This window comes from Genypterus blacodes, unplaced genomic scaffold (genome assembly GCF_046128005.1).
Source record: "Genypterus blacodes isolate CSIRO-AG114 ecotype Tasmania unplaced genomic scaffold, CSIRO-AGI_Gbla_v1 ptg000039l_1, whole genome shotgun sequence".
Taxonomy (NCBI): Eukaryota; Metazoa; Chordata; class Actinopteri; order Ophidiiformes; family Ophidiidae; genus Genypterus; species Genypterus blacodes.
The window spans coordinates 5,288,426-5,313,065 of NW_027466852.1; the positions used below are offsets into that span (position 1 = coordinate 5,288,426).

The 24,640-nt window shown below is 39.9% G+C and overlaps 1 protein-coding gene across 2 annotated transcripts in view; it reads right to left on the reverse strand.

The window, feature by feature from the left end:
• mad1l1 (mitotic arrest deficient 1 like 1) overlaps positions 1-24,640 on the reverse strand; it is a 39,501-nt gene that overhangs the window by 9,404 nt on the left and 5,457 nt on the right. For both annotated transcript variants that reach the window (XM_076147991.1, XM_076147993.1), the window contains exons 10-17: positions 21,699-21,785; positions 20,838-20,982; positions 18,666-18,806; positions 18,251-18,307; positions 17,000-17,091; positions 16,319-16,409; positions 6,538-6,769; positions 2,284-2,477 (exon numbers count right to left, since the gene is read on the reverse strand). In XM_076147991.1, coding sequence (XP_076004106.1) covers positions 2,284-2,477; positions 6,538-6,769; positions 16,319-16,409; positions 17,000-17,091; positions 18,251-18,307; positions 18,666-18,806; positions 20,838-20,982; positions 21,699-21,785 — 1,039 coding nt within the window. The remainder of the gene's footprint in view (positions 1-2,283; positions 2,478-6,537; positions 6,770-16,318; positions 16,410-16,999; positions 17,092-18,250; positions 18,308-18,665; positions 18,807-20,837; positions 20,983-21,698; positions 21,786-24,640) is intronic.

A 24,640-nucleotide genomic window follows, 5' to 3' on the forward strand; every position in this document is an offset into this window, starting at 1 on the left:
ATACACCCAGCAGTGGGTCTGCTTTGGGAGATTTCTTACAGAGACTCAAGGCTGATAGCATTTGTTTGTCTACAACACATCTCTCCCTCTCCCTCTGTTTGTAGTTGGCTTTATTGTACCAAAATAAATGAATTAAACAGCATTAAGCCAATAGTGAAATAAAATAGCTCGGAAATTTCAGTGAAAGCTCAATTAGGTACAAATAACAAAAACCTACCAATCCAGTCATCCATCTTCCTAAACCTAAACCCACCCACACACCCACACACACACGACAAATCAATTCAGAGAAAAGTGAGACCAAACTATTCTGTAATATCAGGATGCTGTGTAGCGTGTCTGTTTGAAAAACAAACAAAAAAACATATTCAGACTTCATGCGGTGTAACTGTTGATGTTTAGAAATGTTAGCAGTGCTTTATTCTCCTTGAAACTTCTAGAAGGAAAATGTTCAAATCACTTAGACAGACACAGCTAAGGTGTTTATCTTGTTGATTAGCAGAGCCTCATAAATACCTAATCACAGATGTTAATCAGCCCTCTCACTGAGGGGTGAGCTAAAAATACAAGATACATGCATGCTGAGGTTAGGCGGAGACAAACATCACTTTCTGCACAATTTCTCTTTCAAAATAAAATTGCCATCACACTCCCGTTAACCCAACATTATGTTAAGCTTCTATTTGTAAAAGACACTGTATTTCTTCCTGTAGACATACTATGAGTATATTATGCATCAAAAAGGAAACTGCAACACAGAACAACCACACAGTCACAGACTTCTTTAAGTTCTACATCAACTGATGAATATAATGCAGTTGAAAGGAAGAAATGCGTTCTGATTCTGTTACCTTCAATGTTTCTTGAAGAAAGATAAGAGCCGATTTTATTAGCACAAGTAGCTAGTAAATAATATGTAAGGTATCTAATTAAAATATTGATTTTTCATCAGCATGATGATTCAGGAATGACTGGTCTCAAGAACTGCAATTTGTTGCTGAATTGATTTTGTTTCAAAAACCTCTTAGTTTGATCTTCATTGTGATAAAGAGATTTACGTATGAAAAGCCTTTAAAGGACCTCTGTCGCCTCTTTCTACCTCCCTATTTGAGATGCGCACAGTAGTTTTAAAGGACTTGCAGAGTGACTGAGTATGATATCATCACATGAAAAATTCAAAACCATGGACACATAGGATTAAAAATAATAAGTATGATTTGCATGTGGTACATAATGAATGTGTGAGAAAGTACCGCGACGGAGAAAGGATGAATATGACAGTGACAGTTTAAAGAGCTTACGGCACAGCAGGGGGATTTGGGTGCCCTGCTTGAAGGGGATATTAGCAGGATTATCAAACCCTGTTGCTGAGGTGAATAACATCAGAATCTTACCTTTATGCTTCCTGTCTAAAATCTCAAGTTTTTACTCCACTTAACTCCGGCCTTATCCTTCAATTATTCTTCTTTTATTATGTTCTTACAGCCCAGATTACACACACACACACACACACACACACACACACACACACACACACACACACACACACACACACACACACACACACACACACACACACACACACACACACACACACACACACACACACACACACACACACACACACACACACACACACACACACAGACACACACAGAGGGCTGTATTCCATCAGTGCTACAGGTTTCTCTGCTACCATAGTAGAGCTGTGCCATTTCATGTCATTAATCATAATGCTGGTATACTCTTTCATTATTAGGTATTGGTGATATTGAGGCGTGGCAATGTGTTGAGGCACTGCCAAGATACAGTATGTGCAAGATGAATGAACACAAGCGCAGAGAAAAGCAGTAGCTCATCTACTGGTGGCAACACAACAAATACATTGGTGTAAGTGTGTGGATGTGTGTATGCGTACGCATTTGTGTGTGTTGTCGGTCTGTAATGAATGAGTGTTCGTTCCGGGGTATACAGAGGAAGACCAGGCGGAGGAAGCTTAGCTAGCAAAAGGAGCTGCTTATATGTTGTTTTACTTTAATTTCTAATACATTTATGCTTTGACTATTGTAATGTATAATTATATTTGTTGACAATAAATTTAAAGTTTTCATCTTAGTCTGTCATATTAATATAGATACAGCCTTTTGAATGTTGACGTTGCATGATGCAGGCCTACTGCCATGCTTAAAGACACACATCCACAGTGGCTCTCTTGTAGTTGATGTCTCATCGAAACCTTCATGCATATCTGATCTCATTGTGTGAGTGTAGATGTATGTGTACCTTTTTGAAGAGGAAGCAGTCGTCCATATGCTCTGCATAAACTGAAGAGAGTCTGTACTGGTTCTCAGTGGTAATATCCATCTGGTAGCCAGTCAGCACATAGCAGACAGTGCGGAACTCCTGGATTTTCTTCTGAAACACCTCCTTCAGCCTCTGGTTCCTCAGCTCAGAGCTCTCAATCTGCTTACGCAGCTCTGAAAAATAGTTTCAGGGGAAGACAGTCAGAAACACTAACAGTGGTCTGGAATGTAATAATGGTTTATAATTAACATCACTCTTCGAATACATGCAATTCCAGACCTTTTGTTCTGCTGAGCTCTGCAAGTGTCATGTTATTAAAGTCATGCAGCATAGATAGACATCCGGTATACTGTACACATCCTTAGCAGTCCATCTGCTCACTCAGGGTCTTTGGAAAACTAAATTAGGGTGGAGGCAAGAATCGCCTCGAGTTAAATGTGCTGAAGATCAATGTGTGAGGATTGTTCTCTGAAGGCTTGAGAGAGTGGAGAAAGCACTTTGTCTGATTCAAATAAGTCATTACCAATGCACTTATTTCACTGCATTAAATGTTTAGAGGGATACACAAGTACTCAAGTCAGCCTGCATGTCTGTGAATGTGATATAATCTCAGTGCACACACAGGGCGTGGGTACACAAAAGACATTTCTAATGAGACTCGGCGCTGACTTGTTTCATAGTGGAGTGGTGTCCCAATTGCTGCTTACCCTTATTTAGAGTTGAGTTACTTGGGACATTTATGGACACAAGAGAGAAACCCACTAATGGAGTTTAGTGTTTCCACAGAAGAGGATTGTCTCGGGAAGCAAAGATTACGGAAACAATACCACGTGATATGCAGAACATTTTCAGTTGTATTTGGCAGTAATCTATCCATTTCATAGGTCCAACAAACTGTGGGCAGACCGCCCTTATTAAACAGCATTGAATGTCAGAGTGCATTCGGGGGCAGCTGCTGTCTTAACCAAACCATACACAATCGTACCCTTACCATATTCATACCGTGGCTGTTTTTCATTCTAGCCAAACAAAATTTTCACCACTGCATACAACTTTCAGTCGGCCCTATATTGCACTAATAATGAACTCCGTAATAACAAAGAATAAATCATTTGACGCTGCATTTACGCTGTGCTTCACAACAACACATGACTTATGATGGGACATTAAAATCAGGGAAGAGGCCTGGAAAAAGAATGAAAAAGATGTTGATTGAGAAGTTAAGCCTTTGTATCTAGCGTGAGAAGAAACACACTGATTGAACTTACTGATCACTGTGCCACGGAAGAAATCAGCAAACTTGTACGTGGAGTCACAAGTTTAAAATGTGTACCAGACCACTTCTACAGCTCTCTATGAAGTTTTGAGAAAGTTAGTGGCTTATGACTTTTGCCCTTAATAGATCCCTACAGATCGGAGCGCACTGTCTCATCCCCGTGCTGAGGGAATTGCTTTTCCAAAACATCTTTGCCAACTCATTTTTCAATCTGACCCCCCTCCAAAAGCTGTCGTTTGTTAAGACACTGTCTCAGGACAAACGATGCAATGAGAAACAGTGTTTGTTATTTTGACTACACAGAAAAGTAGAGGCTTAAAACCCTTGACCCTCCAACCCAGGATACCCAGCACAAGTATCACTATCCTGAATTTGTTTTGTGATAGCTGTAGGTGTTTTCTACAAGTCAGAAAAGACAAAATGTGAAAGGTCATTGTTTTTTGAGTATGAAAATTATGGACATATTCTATTTGAAGGCAATACTAAACTACACATAAACATGAGTGCATTGCTTCACCAATGTGCAAGAGTCCTCTACTACGGCTTCATCTCTGAGTGACGACAATTTCTATCATACACTCCACCAATGCATCATTATATGAGCCCTGTCAACGACTACACTGGCTCCCCATTCAGGCACGCATCAACTACAAACTCCTCATTCTTACAAAGTTCTTCATGGCAATGCTCCAATATACTTCTGTGACCTCATCAAACCCCCATAGCCTGATCCGTTCTTTCTGCTCGGCTAACTCACCTGCTCTCCATCAGTCTTCCGTCAAATTAAAATCTATCGGACACAGAGATTTTTCTTATGCAGCCCCATGACTTTGGAATGTCCTCCACATACTCTAGGAAAAGGCCTGGACTGTTTTAAGACACACCTTTTTACACCGGCCTTCACTGAGACTAGAGTCACATTGTTATTATCTCCCCTCAATTTAAATCTAATTTTTATTGTCTTACTGTTCTTGTTTATTTTGAGTTGTCCTCTGGGTGTGAGGAAACCTGATAATAGACATAATATATTATTATTTGATCTCTATGATTTACTGCATATTATTTTCCTAGTCCAAGGCCATGATCAGCCCCGTCCTCCTGCTGACAATTCAGCAAACTGAACAACGGATCCCAAAGACAAATTCCTGATTCTGAATATGTACCTTAGTTATAATTGTGAATTAAGGAGAAAAATCTCAATTTGACCGCATACTTTGGATGTGGCATAAAGATCACTCATGTATGAAGGACATAATCTTTGTCGAGTAGAAGAGATGTCAAAATCACTTGGACCTTACGGAACAAACACAGTGGCAGTCCCTCCATGTTTGCTTCTTCAGTGATTTTATGTACAAACCCCGTTTGAAAACATATTTCAGGCCACCAGATCCAGATCCCTCTCCCAATCTTCCAATTAGATGGGTTCTGCTTGGATCATGTCAAACATTCCTGCATTATTTAATGAAAATTGGCTAAATACGTTTTGAGTTATCCTGCAGACAAAGGAACCAATGTGGGTGAAAATCCTTGGCACACCAATCAATCAGTGAAACGAGAAGCACAATTAGCAAAGCTATAATACACAAATGTGAGCGGTGTTGAATGGCCTGGACACATTACTGTGTATGTCATGTAGTTGAGTTTGTGAGAAGACACAATATAAAATTTTAATTATACAACTATAAAACCTACATCATTATTATTGTTCCTGCCTAAAAATGCAGAGGAACATTCCACATCATTTTTTCCTTCTCTATTTAAATCTTCTCATGAATCAGTTTAAAATGACTCATTTTGAAAGAGAAAACTGTGTCTGCCTCTATTCTCTTTACAAAAAATAAGTAGGGAGTCCAAAACATACAACTCGTATTCTTATTGTGCATAAAATATGGAACCAACTCCTTTAACACCAACTATTGCTACACAAACTACACATTTAGGTCCCGTCATGTCATAATAACAAAGGCTCTACATCATACACTGGCTTGTGGGGGAACTGTGGAATTGCATTTGCAAATTTTTTATTTCTGCATGGCTGCCTTGCATTTCTTCGTGGGGTTTCAACGTTTCCCAAAACTCACTCATAAAAACCATCCAGTTCTTTACTTCATCTACTCCACTTTGTACCGCTTTGCTACTTTACCACACCTTGTCTACCATATGAACAGACGTGACACATTAGTTTCAGTTTAAGTATCTGCTAGACTTAAAACGCAGATATAAATCACAATTACCATTTAACACAAAGAAGTACACAGACTGGTGAGGGATTGTGAAACAGAGAGGAAAGACGCCAAACGAGCGATGAGAAAAAAACATATTAGCAGGAGAGAGAAAGTGAAGCACCAAGGTCCACCAACGATAAATTAGCCAGCAGACGTCTTGATCTGAACTGCTCTGAACTCCAATATCCCGTTCCACCCTGTCTGACCGACCTGCGCCGTAGGTTGTTGTGAACACATTGACATAAGTGGAACTAGCAAGGAAAAGTGTTTCAGCCACTGAGCTGAGACACAAGCAAATACATCACTCAAAGCTTACACTCAAAGCACTCAGATCACTCCACCTTTTCAGTACTAGTCAAAATCGCTCAATACCACTCATGACGGCTGACACATTAGCTCACTTCTGTTCTCGTTGTTTCAGGCCACACTGTGGCTCGATGATTGGCAGTTACTTTTGATCTGTCAGTTGGATAAGTCAAACACGTCAGTCCAGCGTGAAAAATCTCAACAGCTATAGCTGCATGAAGGGTCTATCAAATAAAGTCCCAAACATTTCATGGCTCTAGCAGCTGTATAAAAATCAATCATCATGGAGAAGTGATGAACAATAGATAAGTCAAAGCAATTCCCAAGCCTGTTGCATTTATTATGAGGCTAGTACGAGGTAATGAGCCAATTAGTGTGATCAAGTGAGTCTGACCCTGTAAATGTGCGTGTGTGTGAGGATCCTACCCAGCATCTCCTGTGACGGTGGCAAGCTGAAGCTGAGGCTGGACGTGTGCACACTGGCATCATCCTGTGCATGGGCCAGAGCGCCTCCAACCTGAAGTGAGCGCAGCCGTTCCCTGAGACGTGTCACTTCCTCCCGCAGATCCTCCACTTCCTGCAGTCGTTGTTGCTTGGCAACACTTGTGGGGTTCATTTTGAAGTGGAGAACTCGGGTTGTGACTGGATCATAGTCTCCCTGAGACAGAAAGAGACAAATGCAAACAGCAATAAAATTCATTTCTATGATCCAAACTGAATAGTATTCAAGTGAATACAATTCCAAACACAGTATTAGTAATATTGTACACTAATCTAAGTCCAACAGCTGAAATGAAGCACCATTTAAGTCAAATGATATTAAGTAACAAAGTGTATTGGTATTTTCTCAATGGCGAAGATCATTTCTCTAGAATTATAGATTTCATATTATACCAGCACCTTTTAAACATACCCCTTCATTACATGTACAAAAGGATTTTTCCTGGAACGTCATAACCATGCAGAACTGCTGAATCTGTGTGCTACTTTCATTCTCTTTTCAACTCCTCTGCATGCAATGGATATGGCATGACTCTGCTGTACACAGTGGTGCTGTATGTGTGTTTAGTCCAGTGTCAGATGTCATCACACCTGAATATTTCCATCCCTGCATTTGCCTGAAGGTGTTGCGCACCATTGCGTTAGAATATCATGCAGTCATCTCTTCCCATAAGGTTCAAACACTCATTTATGTGTAAAGAGGAATTTATTCTACTTAACTATTTCTTTTTTTATAACCCATAAAAAAAAAAACACTTTTTTTTTGTACAATGTTGATGTCTGCAATCATCTTGTAATAATTGAATTAGTGCCTGCTTTTCTTTTCCATCTTGGATGCAGATGTGCTATCAAACAATGGAAAGTGTTAATAACAGTCAAAAAAGTAATTTGACTCAAAATGATTCTTCTCAATTTGGCAACAACCAAAATTGTCCACTCATTAAATAACAAGTGAGCAATAATGTGGGACCATCCTTCTTCTCCTTTAAAATATTATAATATATATAATATAATATAATTAAGCAGTAGCAAAAGATCTCGGCTCTAGATTGTAAAATGGCTCCGGGAGGAAGAGCGGTTGTCTGAGGATAGGAAGGTGTTGCAGTGTTCCTCAGCAAGACACTGAAACCTTAACTGCTCCTCATGTGCAGGTTGGAGCCCTGCCTGGCATGCCCCTGCCATCGGTGTATGAACGGGTGACTGTGAGGTCATCGTAAAGTGCTTTATAAGCGCTATACAAGTGCAGCTCATTTCAAAAGTCATGTACATACATGACAGTCAAGTTCACACATTCACAAAATAGCACAGATCTATTTTCTAGTAACTGTAGCTGACCTTTTAGCTAATGCTGCTTTAACCCTTATATTATGCCAACAGTACTGCACACTGGCAGCAATAGCTGTGAAAGTAACAATTCCATTTATTCATATCTTTGCAGAGTAGGTAGTAATATGATCCAATATCACTTGTGCAGTTTAATGTATTTTACAATGACTGAAGCCAGAGGAAAACAATTGAGTCCTGTCTTTTCACAGATCTTAACATTGAATAGTATTGAATCTGAAGATGCATTTAGCAATTGTACCTGAAGTCTATAATAAGAGTGTTGTTGCTTGTAGCTTGTGGTCTTTAGTTTGGATGAAAATGTTGAGTTTTGTAAAATCTCTACTCTGTGCTATAGTCTGCCTTCGACATGGGAGCAAAGAACTACAAAGTGCTGGTATTCAAGAGGGACCATCTTTCCCTCTCCAATCCCACATGCATTTTTAATCAAGTGAGCATTATTTAAACTCTCATACTATCACTCACATGCTTTTAGACAAACAGTGTGATGTAGAGAGAGTACATACTTTAAGAGATATGAGGTAAAGACATCAGCTACCAAACCTTTTTTTTTATTACAAACAAGACCAGGAAGAGGTTTAGAATAAAACTGTGTATGACCAATGTGTACTCGGAGGAATAACTGGGGAAGATGAGTGGAGATGTTTCGCACTACAGTGCTTTCCATGCTTTTCCAATGAATTTAAATGTGTGTTGCAATTCACCATATAACAGCCAACTTCTTTTAAGCATTTTGTCCAAACAAGCACTTTTGACACAAAGCCTTCAGCAATAATTAATAACATCCCACTTGAATCTTTTGTTTTTAGACTAACATTCATTTGATTGTGTTGTTTTTGCCCAATAAAAGGGTTGATTCATTCATTCATTTGCCGTGGAAGCCAACATTAGCTGTAACATTGTAGGACATTGGTTTGAAATTGATCTGGATCCAGGAGGAAGCATGCAAAGCAAAGAGACATTCTCAGGCCAGATGGGATATATGATCTAGGTCTGCCCAGTGGTCTCCTCCCAATTGGAGATGGATGGAACACCTCCATAAGGAGATGTCCAAGAGTCCATTCTAATTGGATGCACCAACAACCTTGACAATTAATGTCAACGCAAGGCATGAACCATGGCCAGCCAGCGTCCAAATTATACCGCATTTGCACACAGCGTTGATTTTCATTATTAACATTTCAATAATTAAATTCCAATAGTAGGGGACACACTGTATCGTTGATTTTATGACTTGGTGAACTAGGTCCAATCCATTTTCCAGCTGGACAAAATGTTGTACTTTATTGTATTCTACTGAATAACTTTGCATCTTACATCCATCTTTCTTTGGTGAAAATGAAATGGTGATACAAATGTTGCTGAAGTTTAACAAAGGAATATAAGCACCTCCCTTAATTCTAAACTTTATTTACCCTGTGCTTAACCTCAAACTGCTTCTCTAAACCCTTTCCCTCTACAGGGGCATACAATAAAGTTATGAGCATCTGTTCAAATAATCTGCTACAATTCACAGTTTTTCCCACTTTGCTCTTAGCACAAAGCAGACTTGTGAACAAGAACATTCCTGTATATGTAATATACGTGTATGTGTGTGAACAAATTAGAAGGATCAAATATCTAATCAGTTAGACCTCTCTGTTAGCTGACATAACTATTCAAGTCATTATTTAAATACTTATTAAAATTATAGTCAGTAATGCAATGCTAATGTTTATTAATGCAAATAAATTTGGGTCATAGCTTGTTACGACATACTTTAAACCTAACCTGGCTACAGCAACACTGAATGTTTGACAGCATACGGCATCGCTTAATATATAAATGTGTTATTCTAAAGTAGCTGATGTCGCAGAAATTGTGATGCCTAGTGAGGAAAATGAAGATTGTTCTACGCATGTTGTTTGTGTTTGTCATGTCCAATACAACTATTTAAACCACACACACACACACACACACACACACACACACACACACACACACACACACACACACACACACACACACACACACACACACACACACACACACACACACACACACACACACACACACACACACACACACACACACACACGCTAAATTACATTCCAAATGCCTCCAAGCAGCGTTACCAAATAAACTACATACAGTTGTGGGGGAGAGAAAGAGACCCAGAAGAAAAAAGGGTATATGAAGAAGGGAAATGGTGAAGAACTACGTAAGAAATGGTAAACAGAGTGAAAATAATGGGTGGATGCAATATCATTGCCTTCAGCACACAGAAAAAGTAACATAGATGGAAGGAAAAAGGCCTCACACACTTATAAAGCTTTGTATAATTTAGGAGGAGGAGGAAGACTAAGGGCCAGATGTGCTTAGCCTTTTATGCTGGTGTGCAGTACAGATTTGACGCATTCGGCCCTTACAAAAAACTGTTCATGTAATGGCTCAAGCAGACACACGGGCATAGAGGCGCAGTTTGCACGTTAGCAACACAAGTGATTGCAAGGTGTGCTTCTCCCCTTAATGCATATGTATTTAAGGGAGGAATGTGCAAATAGTGGGCGAGGATATTATAAATGCGGTTAATTACGTATATCGTTGAATTTAGACTTAGCAATCAGCGGGGATAGATTGTGTGAAATTTCTCAGCCTCTAAAGAGCAGGTGCAAATTAGCGAGGGAATATTAAATCCGCTGGGCTTATCACAGCCTGCATTTGGTCACAAACTGTACCTGGAGCTCAATACACTCATCTGGCTGTAATTTTGTGCTGCGTATTTCTTTTGGCCATTCATACATCTGGCCAAGCAAAGTTACGTGGTGGAATTCAAATTTCAATTCTACAATACCTGTTCAGAGCTCAGGGGCAACAAATTCATCGACTCAAACAAAGGGATTAAATTCTATTTGCCACTAAATGACACTGCTGTCAGTTTGACAAGAAATAGGAGAATCAGTTTTTGTAATTGGTTGAGTTCTACCACATATAGGGAGGAAATGGGAAAAGGATGTCCTCATCTGTTTTACCTTTAAACAGGCAAAGAAACAAAGGCAGGGTAAACCAGACATCCAAATAACTAAATAATTACATAAATAATCCAATGAAATAAATAACAAGACACCTTCAGATACTTGCATACAGGAGAGACACACACGCACACATCTCCACACACTTGCAAGACAAGACAGAGTGGTACACTACGCGTTAAATTATAATTGTGTTTATTGCTGTGAAAAAGACAAACACCTTTTCACCCGAGTATAACAGTGAATGGGGAAAAACTGCTTGATATCACAGTATTTCCAGTTGGCCTATTTTGAGTGTGTGTTCATGTGTGTTTACATGCATATTTACAGCCGATTCTTCCACATAGCATTTACGAAGCACTAGGGTGGAGTGCAATTCGATGTGCCCAAGGCTGCATATTTCTTATTCATAGAACAACAATAACACCTCTAATTCAGCTAACAGCAAGCAGGCGGGGAGAAAGAGGGAGCGTTGAAGTTTAAAGAACAAGGCCTGTTGTTGGGGGAAAAAAAGAGGATGAGATATGTGACACTAATGGTGAATGAGTGTATACATGACTGAGTGCTGGGGTGCTTTAAAAGCTTTACAAAGGTCGTTGTCTGTCTGAAATTTGGAAGTATGGATTCAACATAACAGTCTGAGGATCTCAGAAACCTTTTCACAGTCTAAAATAATGAAAACCTATATGAAAAGTCTAATTCAAATAATTTAGACATTCTCCAAATTCAGTCATGTGACGAATACAGGGTTCACAATAATGCCCTCATAAAAGCCCTCAAAGAGATGCATCAAATATAACATCAAGGAGATGGACTTGATGCAAGAAGAATGTGCAATTTATATTGATGGTATGCAGCGGAGACTTCTACTGCATAATCTTCAGTATAATCCCAGGCATTAGAAGTGAGCTAAAACTCAATAGCAAAGATCCTGATCTAAAACCCAACCAACCTTGCAATGTTTGTGATATATGTGTGACAGTCAAGAACTAGTTTTATAAATGGAAGCACAGATAGGGTGCAACCTTCCACTCCTACTTTCACTGCTGTTTTTGTAGGTCAAGACAAACTGCCCACTGTCTGGAAAAGAGACAGAATCTTACAGACCAGACAAGTGGTCTGGTGGACATGTTTTTGTAGATTAACTAACTAACAGTATAGAGTTAGTCTAGCATCCCTGATAAAAGGGAAAGATCCAGCAAATTGTCATGTCAATGCCAAGTCAATTTATTTATAAGCACGTTTAAAACCAACAGATGTTGACCAAAGTACTGCACAACTAAACAATAAAAAATAAAGAGAAATACAATAACAGCAAGGCTGACAACAATAAGTAAATAAATAAAAAACAACACATAATAATTGTTTCCTTCAGAAATTACAGTAACAGTGTGTATTTCACAAAAAAGGGTAAAATATGCCAGGCCCATCATCTGCCAGCCTGTACCCTGCCAGCATGCTTTGTGCTTGGCAGTAGCATGAGAGTGCTAAGTATTCTGATGTTTCAAATTGAAAGAAACTCTGAGCTCTACTGGGAATGAGTTGAGGCAGTTAAGAAGCACTTCGTTAAAGGCTAAGAGGTATTTCTTTATTTTGACTCTGGGTGTGGACTACAGCAGGCTGTGAAAGGTCCATACCACAAAGCCTTGTGAAAGCCTTGTGCCTCAAAGCCTTGAAGTGTGAGACACTACAATAACATTGCTATTTCCATGGGCTTACGGAAAGATTACTACTATCTTTTAGGAGATAATTGGGATGGACTCGTTACCCTCCCAGACTTAACTTTTGCTTTCCTCAATCTCAGATACTTGAAAATGACTGCAAGTTAGGTTTTCAGAAGGTGCCTAAATAAAGAAATGCTGCATATGATACGACTTTGTCTGGCTGTGTCCTATGTTGAATCTTCGCTGTAAACACAATGCCATAACCACCTTTACAGATGTGGTTAAAACTTTTGGTACTGTTCCAATATGAAAAATGAAACAAAAAGCAAACTGAAAAAACAGACAAAATTATTGACAGCACTTAGAAGTTGGTATTAATAACTGGATTGTGGTGATATTAAAAATAAGACATTTTGTCATTAGTATTACAGACGTGTTTAATCTTATAATCTGTCACTCAGCTATTTAAATGGGTGAAGGTTCTCCCTGTTGTTTGGTAACATTATGTGTGGGACCCTTCACCTAATAGTTTGTAGCTCACCCTTTGGAGGCAAACACTGCTATCTACTGTTTTCACCTATCAGTTGGCATGTCATCATTATCTGATTTAATTTAACCCTACGCAGATTCACCCTAAAGAGACCCCGTGCGAATTGCAGCAAAGCAACCCCATAACATAAGCTGAGCTCCCTACATCAGTAGAGACGGCGCCCTTTTCTGATGTTGCTCAACCAAAAGCTCTAATTTAGTTTCATCTGACATTCTCCCAGGAGCATTTTTATCTCTTTAAAGCTGGACTTTCTGGGTCTTCTTCCATTGAGCCCACTTTAAACCCAGAAACCGACTGATGGTGCAACTCTGTTGTACCTTGAAATTAGCGATGAACTTGTATATGCTTTGAAGTTCTCCTTGGTTCTTACCACACCAGTCAAACTCCTTCTGTTCAAAGACTGTTCCTGGGTCGTTTTTCCTCCTGCAGTCTTTTATATAATCGAATAATATTGGCAAACGTGGTCACAGGAACATCAAGCTGCTCTTGTAGCAGTGATTCCCATCCTTATCTTCTCAGAAAACTCTCCTGTTTTCTTGTCCATGATCAGTGTGGTGCACAGGGAGTATTTTTCTCCTTTTAAATTGGCTGAATGACTGATTATAAGATTGAAGGCACCAGTGACAGTAATTAAAGAAAATGGTCTGTTTGAAATATCACTACACTTCAATTATTTATCATCACTTCTCAATCAATAAATTTGTCCAGGCAATTTTCATTTGTTTAATAATTTAAAGTAATATATTACATCAAAAATTAAAAGCAATGTGTCTGAGTTTGATTAAATGTGGAATAAAGAATGGTGGATGTCAATTGTGTGTCAGTTTGTCAGTTTTAACTAAAATGTTTTTTATTGGAATGGTAATAACCATAAGTCAACAATTCCGAAACATTTCCGTTTTGATTTTGCTGTGTAAGGAAACACAATTAGAGGCCCAATTATTGTCTTAACATTAACAACCAAGGAGGATGAGGGACTATAAATGGATCAAATGTGGGTAGAATAAAAGATCAATGCCACAAGCCCAAATTACATAAACCCAAAACCAATATGTTTGGTATCAGAAGAGACATCAGATCATTCTACAAAGTTGTCAGTCTGGCATTTCTCTACCAATTTGCATCTTACACTGAAAATGTTAAATGTTGATGAGATACTCTCTTAAAGCTTTTCACCACATTACCTGATAACATCTGTGTGGCACTGCCATCACCGTCTCTTCTGCTCAAAAGGAGAGAAGGCTGGGACAAATTGTGGTGGCTTTTTCATCCAACCAATGCATTCTGCTGTCTCCATGAGACCTTAAGCTTAATGTAGTGTAACCGAATCTTAGCCTGCAACAAGGGATTGCTAAGGTTTAGCAAAATATACAACCAATGATGTCAAACACTAATCGAGACCAAGGAGTGATGCAACCACTATTAACTGTAGTGATTGCATCTTGCCAGTTGCCTTCGTAGACATGTTCAATTTGGCTCTGTGTTTCATGAATTACACTTAGTCAATTCATTTTAGTGCTGACACTGATCTCAAAATTAACAGTCTTTAAAGTTCAAGCAGCATATGGCATGATTATACCATTAAGACATGAAATGGCTGTGAGGACCAGCAACTGAGTATTGTACAAGCTACATAACCACATGCACAACAGACAGAAACCGTTGATGCAATCTCTTGCAACGGCAACAATTATTTCCGTCTAGACACCGTCGTGTCAGTAAGCCAGTACAACAGCGTTAAATTCACCATTAGGGATGCAACGCGAGAAAAGAAAAAAACTACAGGGTGTTTGTGAGGTCTGAGTTCATACATGACTTTTCACCTTTACTTGTAATAAGCTCAATAAAAATACCAGATTCGATACTGTAGTTGTACACATTAAGATATAAAAATGATTTCTATACGCTCATCAACACAATTTCTAAACAAAATAGAACCTTAACCAATGAGGAGAACAGCAACACAACAGAGAAAGCCCAAAACTGAAAGTCTGCATGCAAATTATTCTGTACAATATGACTGGAATCAAAATGCTGGCACCTCTTTGTTACTACAATCTGTCAAGGCTGTATCAGACAGATCTAAAGGGAATACAAGTACAGATTTAAGAATACCACACCACACCATTACTGTGTTAACCTGTGAATCAAGACGCTTATATGACGTTTATATAGGAGCATGTTTTTATATTTATCAGCTGGTACCCCAGGCACGTATTTCCGACTCCTGATATACAAAGTAGAATGACTGAGACATTGAAAAATATTATTTTTAAAAGCCCATTCTGGATTCCAGTTCCTCGTGCCAAGTCATTCAGCCATTCATTCCTCTTTTCAAACTCCTCCATTCAGTCACTCACTGGTCCACTCAGTCTGATGTTGAAGTCTCTTGTTGTGCATTAGACCACGGAGGAGTCATAAAAATTAATTTCTTTGAACTGACCTGATCCATTGACCATGGAACTTTGAAACCTGCACCCACGCACACCCAGTTGTCAATTACTTCAAAAGTGGTGGTCATGCTTGAGAACACATTGATTTCTACAGCCAAAGGCTAAATGGAACCAACATGCTTGCCCACACACATTTCATTAAAATCCTGTGGGAAGTTCAGTGTCACACACACGCGCGCACACGCGCGCGCGCACACGCGCACACACGCACACACGCACACGCGCACACACACACACACACACACACACACACACACACACACACACACACACACACACACACACACACACACAGTATCTAGATCAGATGGGTGTGTGTGCATGTGTGTGTATAGTCTTGACAGGGGTATCAAACCAAGTGGGATTCAGTTCATTTTACCAAGTTGTATTCCCAGGTGAGACAACGGAAGGTCTAGATTTGACTTGCTTTTCTAATGCCTAAAGCCAATAAGCATGACTTTAAATCACCCACAGGTTCGGAAACTTTTCCATTGATGCTGCCGGAATCACACCTGGGTCCAATTGTGTTTGAAAAACTGTCAGTTATGGGAAACGGTTTGTGTGAATCAATCTGTGGTGTCATATGGGCTGGGCTGCTGCCTTTGGGGTTATTAAATTGGTTTCTTTGTGACAGACAGGTACATCCATTACAGAAAACAGTTGGAGGGAAGTCTCTGTACCGACCTGTAGGTTGTGTCTCTCCAGTCTCATCTCCAGAATGTTGTTCTGCTCCTCCAAACGCTGACGCTCCCCCTCCAAATCTTCAATCTTCTGTCTGAAGAATTAATGCATACAGATTAATGTGCTGTGTAATTAATGTTCGTTGTGTGGAAAGCAGACTATGTACTTTGTTAATATGTTAATTCTACAGGCATAGCTTTGCTAACCGGCAAGGCGTAGAAGGAGTGGGAGCTTAATTAAGCAAAGACTTGAATCTAAGTCTGTCACTAGCAATCATGTTGAAGGGAGAAAAACGTTAATGCAGAGCATTTTGATTATTAAATGAGTAGTCGGTAATCAGAGTCTGTTTCTTACTGTAAGGATAGAAAAAATCAAATTCTACATCCCAACTAATAAACAAATCATAGTAATTCAGCCAATTGGATATGAATGTGATATTGCTTAATCTTTGGTGTTTCTGACTAGTTGTGTTCCGGCGCCATAAAGGACAAATCAGAAGGGAGCTTAGTTAGGTAAGTGCTGAGGTCAGGTGCCATGTCACTTTAAATCGATTAGTTTTTAGAAACAGTAGTTCATTCTAGTCGATTAATCGTGAGAGCCCTGTGAATCTATCGTATCCAAGCCACCATATGTGGTTGTTTGTTACAGGCTATGAGCATTCATGCATATGTGTCTTCCAATTACCTGAGTGTGCTGACCTCTTCTTTGGACACTAAAGAGCTGCTGTCAGCAACAGAGGCCTGCTGTTTCCTCATAGAATCCAGCTCCAACTCCACCTGGGACAGATGTAGAGGAAATTAGACCTCACACCCAACTGCTGTTGGCCAGGTGCCTGGTATAAACCTTTTGGATGGAGATAAATCCTGACAACTCTTTTCTAGTGTTCTGCTATCTTCTCAGAACAGACACCCAGAAAACAGATACATCTTTCATCCACCATTAATCCACCGACTCATATTTTCCTTCCCATAATAACGCACTCTGCTATCCCTATTTGTTTTTTTCAGTTTCCATGTGACTTTCTCTCCAATCTCTCACTCCATCCCTTTGCAATTATCCATCATTTCCATTTGCACACCATTTTCCTTATTTTTGACAGCGTCTGTCTTTCAGCTCATCCATGTCTTCCCAAGACGGATAAGTAATTACTGCTATACCAGACAGGTGGATTTCACGCGTCAATACTCATTGCCGTGCGTATTCTGATGTCTCCTCGGTAACAAGGAGCCATGCAAGGAAGGGAGGTCATGGAAAATGAGCCAGTGAAACACACTCAGTGCTTGAGATAATACACAGTAGGTCATACCTGCCAACTCTCCATAGTTTTTAGTGGGTTTCAGCAGTATTTGAAGTCCATCTACTTACATATTATACATATTTCCCTGACAAAAAAATCCATATTAAGAGTTCAGGCAGTTCATTTGGTCTCCCTGTTTGACAGATAAGCAACGCTGCCAGATTACATTGAGGAATGACACCTTCTACAAACCGAAATCACATCCAAACCATTGGTCACCTCAAGGGAAAAAAGGTTACAGCAGCTTTGGGAATGCCGTCAGCTGTCAATTACTGTAAATGTGCTACTTTTCCTTATCTCAACATCTGTGTAATTGGTAGAAGTAAATTTTATTGTTGTGTTTAGTCCTGGGATCATTTCAAGAAATATATATTCAGTTTTTTGAATAAATAATTTTCTATGATGCTTATTTAGATCATTTATTAATTGTTCCACATTTTTAGTTAGACATTTCAAAAATGAAATATGCATGGCAGGGTCAAATGTGCTGACCAAAGCACAAACAAAATAAATGATATCAAGTAAGCAGATATGGTGAATGTAGGTTAATAATTAGGATGGTTGATTATGTGTGTCAAGCATGGGATCAACATACATGGTGGTATGGTGTGTGAGTGTGGGTGCATATGGATACTCACTGTTTGTAAATGCAATTTGAGAGCCCCAGTCTCTTCCTGCGCTTTGCTCAGCTGGGCCTAATTAGAAGAACACAGGACCAAGGAAGGAAAAAAAGTTATAGACGTAAACTATTAAAGTCCATCATCTATCTTTACCCAAATACTTGAAGAGAAACACAGTATATGCCTGGAGCAAGAGATGAGAGGCCATATATCAGCTAGAACCTGTTACATTTTGCTCCAAGGTTATTCACAACATCCCTAAGTATAAGTGAGTGTATTTTAGTTTTTCAGGCTAGTATGTCATCTAACTGTCCTCTAAGCAACAGTAAAGTGAAGTGAATGTGTAGACAAGGAGCAGCTAAGTGACATGCATTTACAAAGACATGAGCTCTAAGCAAAACGTTTTTTTAATATTACAAATCTGCACACCTACCTCCATCTCTGCATGGTGGCTCTGTGTCTTCTGCAGTATGTCCTCTGCTTCTTTTAGACGTTTGCTTAGCTGGGGGGAGTACTCAGTCGCTGCCAGCTCACTGTCATATGATTCCAGGATGGCACGCATTCCATCACGTTCCTGGAAAACACACATGCACATTACCATAATATTAAATGATCAATTTTCATGTTGTCGATCACATCACATTTGTGCATGAATATGGTTCAAATATTAACAATGCTCTTTGAGGTTTTCATGATGTGTCTGTTTCTTTTGCATGTCTGTTTGTTGTGTTAATGTGATAGGCAAATGTCTTTGTAAATGAAGCATCAGGGAGCCACAGTGTTTTCAATCTAAGCTGTGAAAAAGAAGCTTAGGGTTATGATTGTGCTCAACTGCATTTCTCCTCTGGTAATATTCAAATCAAAGACAAATGCCTTTGTAGACAAAGAATAAAGAATGCATCAGACTAAATCGAAGAGCCTTGGTAGACAAATGTCTGTGCAAATAAAGCACAAAACTTTACACTGCATCATCTCTCTTATCTGAGATTTGAAGCAATGAGCTGAAAATTCAAACGATTTTCTATAATAGCGTAATGAAAGATGTACTCAGCATTGTGTTCTGTACAGAAAATCAACATAGCAAACTGCTTCATTCAGAGCAGCAGAGGCTAAGCACCACCTCACTTTAAGCCTTTAGTGTGACATCCAAATAGCTCATGATTCTCTGTCCATGTCTGCATGCATGTAAATAATGTACAGTAAGTGTACAAGAGCATGTCAACATCTTACATGAAACACTAGTTACAAAAATTGTGATAAAAACCTTTGAAAGGTGAAGTCTGGCATAGTCCCCAGCATTAAGAATCAAAACTAAATGTGAGACACGCATTCAATACACACCACAGCAAGCAGGGCCCTGTAATACTGTAGCTTCCATGCCATATTTCTTTCCATCACTGATCCATTACAGTCATTCAACCTTAAGTCCGCATTTACTGTAGGCATATGCACTAATAACCTTCAACAGCTTCAGTCTACTTCTTCATTTATACCCAATTGACCCAAGCATGCTTGGACACAAAACCTGAGTACATGAAGGCATAGTCAGCTAAAATATCATACAATAACTTTTCATCTTCTTAATATGTGAAGTACCGTAAATCTCTACAGGGTGCTAGGCAACCAGATGACCAAGAACTATCTCATGTTATGTCCACGTGAAGGAAAGTGAAAACCATATACCGGAAATCATTCCACTTGGTTTTTGCAGAGTAATTTCTGCAACATTACATAGTTCTCCGATACATCGTCTGAGAACCTCAAAAAGGAGAAAAGAGGGAGACAAAAATGAACAGCACCAACATAAATCCCCATAAAAGGTGCAAATGCCTTTAGAGACAAGTGAGTGTTTGCTGCCAGTGCTAAACAGCAAGCCCTTTGGCCATTCACTAGTCTATTAAGGTCTAAATCAAAAATCTGTGAGCTTGTCTGATAACAACTCTAATTTTTTAAAACACACTGGGTATGAGGGAGGGGGGGAGATAAAACTAAATCATTACCACTTTCATCATCTTTTTTTCCTGATGCATGGACATTGATTGTGTCTCTGCTAGGTTTGCAAGGCAGTACTACATAAGCATGACAGACACAAAAGGGTGGATCCATTTCACTGTGAATGCTGGTGGAGGAGGTGGGGGGTAAACATATTTGCTCTTCACTTCCGTTAAAACTGCTGGGTAGGTAGAGATGGTTCTTCATATTCAGGGATAGCCGAGTCGGTATGTAGTTAGCTATATAGTGTTCCTCGCCAGTACAAGCACTTTAGTTGTACTGTGCTAGCTGTGTGTGCGCATTTGTACATGTTATCTTTGTACTAAAAGAGTGAGCATGTTGACCTGGTGAATTACACAGGGAAAAATCAATATCACAGGGAGGCCTACTCAGGAGCCACGGTGACAGACAAAGCAAGCCCATCAAGTCCCCTGACATCCTTCAGCCAATCAGAACGAGAGAGACAGGAGAGATGACGACTAAAAGGTCCGTTGTGCAGTGTGATTCTAGCATACAATGCTGGTATTGTGTGGTACTGGTAAGAGTGGTGCGGTCATTTAGATGTAAGCACTTCCTGGTGTGCGTTTGTGGGTGTATGTTGCCTGTCAAGCACCTTGGTTAACAACAACACCCTCTTCTGGAGTCGTCGAACGAGAGCCTCCTGATTCTCTCGGCTCTTCTGCTCCTCCAGAGTTCTGCTGCGCTGCTGGGAGAGCTCTGCCCGCAGCTCGGATTGTGAATGCTCCACACTCCTCACACTGACAGACAAGGATAAATGGAAAGGCGGTAAGCAAGCAAGTGTGTAGGTTAATGACAGAGGAGACAAGGGGCGAGGAAAAATGCTAAATATAATGATTAGTGGTGAAAGTTAATCGTCAGTTTAGTGTATTACTCCATTAGAGCAAACTTATCTACCTGACACCAACAGAATTGTCTTGAAATTATTAGCTGCAAGGACTGTGCCAGTCCAGATCAATAGGACAATAATTATACCAGAGCACAATAATTACATCACAGCTTCCAGCACGCTCCCTTCACTGCCCCACCCCCCCTCCCCCTCCCATACATCCCTCAGCCATTCTGCCGTTTCTAATATTTCATAATGAGCTCAATACTCTCCACAGCAGCGAGAAGCTTGTTAGCTAATGAAAACTTTCTTGGCTGGACTGTGCTTTAGTGTGCCAGAGCATACACACTGTCCTCCCAAAAGACATCACCTCTGCCTAAACAGGACAGGTCTAATTAATGAATTCCACTTGCTCACTCTCAACGTCTCATTCATGCAGATACACCAACACACCAGCGGTAACTGTGGAGTTCTATCAGAATCAGGACCACTTTAATTAACTTTCTGACAATTAAGGATCTCAGAGATTCGCAAGACTAGATAAATGGGGGACAGAGGCATGCAGGCAGACAGAATGAGAGGAAAAGGGCTGAAATAACGACTTTTGTGCGAGTGTGTGGGTATTACCAACTCTTGAGTGTGTAGTTCTGCTCTTTTAAAGCAATTTCTCTCTGCTGGATCTGAATCACCTCCCTGGACAGATCCTCTGGTTTCCTGAGGAGACACAGCACAGAGCGTTTAGCATACACATGTGTAAATATAGCACACTCGCACACAAAGACACGCACAAAATGAAAAATCAATATGACTGAGCGAGCAGAAAGGACAGAGCAGATAAAACTGGCTTTTCCATATTCCTTTGTTAGCTAGCCAGTGGGGAAGGGGGAAATAAAATGACGTGAACAGCAGAGAGATGAGAGGACGACAGTGGGCTAAATACTCATCACAGTTCAACAACACAAACTCACTCTAAGGGAGAGATTGACAGATAAGGGCCACAGACACACACAAAGGGAAGCACACAACGCAGAAGGTCAAATACTTGAAGCCAGACAGGCCGAGAGACAGGAGCACACAACCTCTAAATTGTAAATGTGGATCTCTCCCAACATTCAATCTAGGCAAGAAACCATCATTATCTTGTGAAATGAGCACCAGGAAAGTCAGGGCAGCTACAGATTCAGCAGGGCTGGCACACATAATAAAGTGCCTTTAAAGAATGATGAAACATAGCAAGGAAATCCAGTTTGAGGCGCCATCTAGCAATGGATATTGACACACAAATAAGATTTTGCATTCAACTGCTGTGCAATGCAAAATGGTGATGTCGGACGAAATTGCAATTGAAACTAAAATGTCCGAATTCCAAAAGTCAGGGCAACGTTGCTTTCCTTACAAGAAGGATTCAGTTAGCCGTAGTTTGAGACCTGACCTGCTGTCGTTCTCCAACGCCAGGCAGTCCACAGAAGTGTAGGATACATGAGTGAGTCGAAGATGGACAAATAAGGCTAGAACCCCAGACTGCACCATGAGGAGGCTTGATGGCACGGCTTTACTGCCATATCCACTTAGCCAGGTGGGGCCTTAGGTCTGGAAACCTCATGATTTAAATATGAGTTCATGAATCACATTATGAAATAACTGTGGTAGCAAAAGTAAGTAATTCCACGTTGCCCTCAGCAGATTCCTAAAAGAAGGATTAGTCATGTTCTTAGCTTGTGCCTTTTGACAGCAGTTGTTTTCCTGTATTCTGCAGATTTCGTTGCTGTTCGCGGTCAGGCGCTCTCCGTCAATGACAGTATGGCGCAATTTCATTGGGTGAAATGTTATCACCTTGTACTCCAGATGTAACCTTGTCAGAAAAAAAAATACTGTCAACGCAAGTCTCCTGCAAGTGTAGCGCTAAGCAAGTCTGAGACATGTACAGGCAAATGGTTAGAGGACACCACTCCAGACTCTCCTAAAGGTGTGAGATTACAACAAAGGTGTGAAGATAAACAATCTCTCGTCTTTGTCAATGTATTTTAGAGGAAGTAGAAGTACAGAATGATCATTTCTACTTTATAACTGAGATCTGTTCTTTCCTACTCTGAGATGTGTTCGTTATTCTAAATTTAAATCATCCACGTCTATAAAAATCCAACACTGCACTTAACTGTTAAATACACAGCACAACAAATTGAGTATATAACCTCAAGGGAAACAACACAAAACAAAAGACTTGGAAAAAATGTGGAAAAAGGGAAAAGTCAGCACCAGCTCATCCATACAGCATGCTGTGATCAAGCCAATTACATATTCAGCACGCACACACATACACACCTTCAAAAGGGCCCGTATTACATCACGTTTTTTTCTTTGCCCCTTTTGCACATTAGTCAGCCACCCTCATCTCAAACAACCCAGAAAATGCCTAATGATTACATCTTTTAGATACTGTAGGATACCCTTGCCGTCGTGAAAATGTCAATTCATTCCAATAAGTGGTTTTGGATGCTGTTGTGTCCAATCACCCATTAAATGACTCGTCTACAACTGTTTATGCTTTTTAAATGTCTTCCTCCAGCAGCCTGCTTAGTGCAGCCAATGAGGAATGAGGAAAAGTGTGCCACTATAGCCTATTACTCGCTTGGACACCACATTTATGAGAGTGTAATTTTCAGGCAATCTTTTGCAGAAAGCAGCAATTTAGAGACAACCAATCAGAGCTGTATTTGCATACGGTCAATACCCACCCAGAGGGGCTCATTCTCAAACATGACAGAATGAGGGACTGGAAACATGGAAGAAAAACTCTGCATTTGTTTTTGTAAACAATCTTAAGCAAAAAATTACTAATACACAAAAAAATATTGGTCTTCACAGATTATTTGTAGATACCATAGCATTGAGCTATTCCAGTTAGCTTTATTATTGATTATTGTTTTTCGAAACCATTCCTCCATCCAAAAACACACACACACACACACACACACACACACACACACACACACACACACACACACACACACACACACACACACACACACACACACACACACACACACACACACACACACACACACACACACACACACACACACACACACACACACACACACACACACACACACACACACACACACACACACACACATTGAGCGTTGTCTGGTGATGGTGCTTATGCTTATATTCATCTGGCACAACAGCTCAAGTGGGTGGCAACAACAAGTATCCCACTAGATAGTCTTCCTCAAAGTCGGACAAGTTAACACATAGTGACATTTTGCTTTTCACAGTAAAACAGGGTTTACAATGTGGTGTTAGTTCTTTGCTATAATCATATCTTCACACAACCGAAAAATGAACAAATCAATACTACGACTCCACACAAGTGTTCAAAAATGCTGCTGCCATTACAGAATGTTCCGGATTCAATAACAGATGAGGAGTCGGCCTAAACATGTGCTGTGACGGGAAGCTTTGTTTCAATATCAATACATCTTCTGACACTGTGATATTACTGATGTCAACATAATTTATGACACTGATATTATCATAGCGTCAGTGCAATTTCATCTATTCTACTG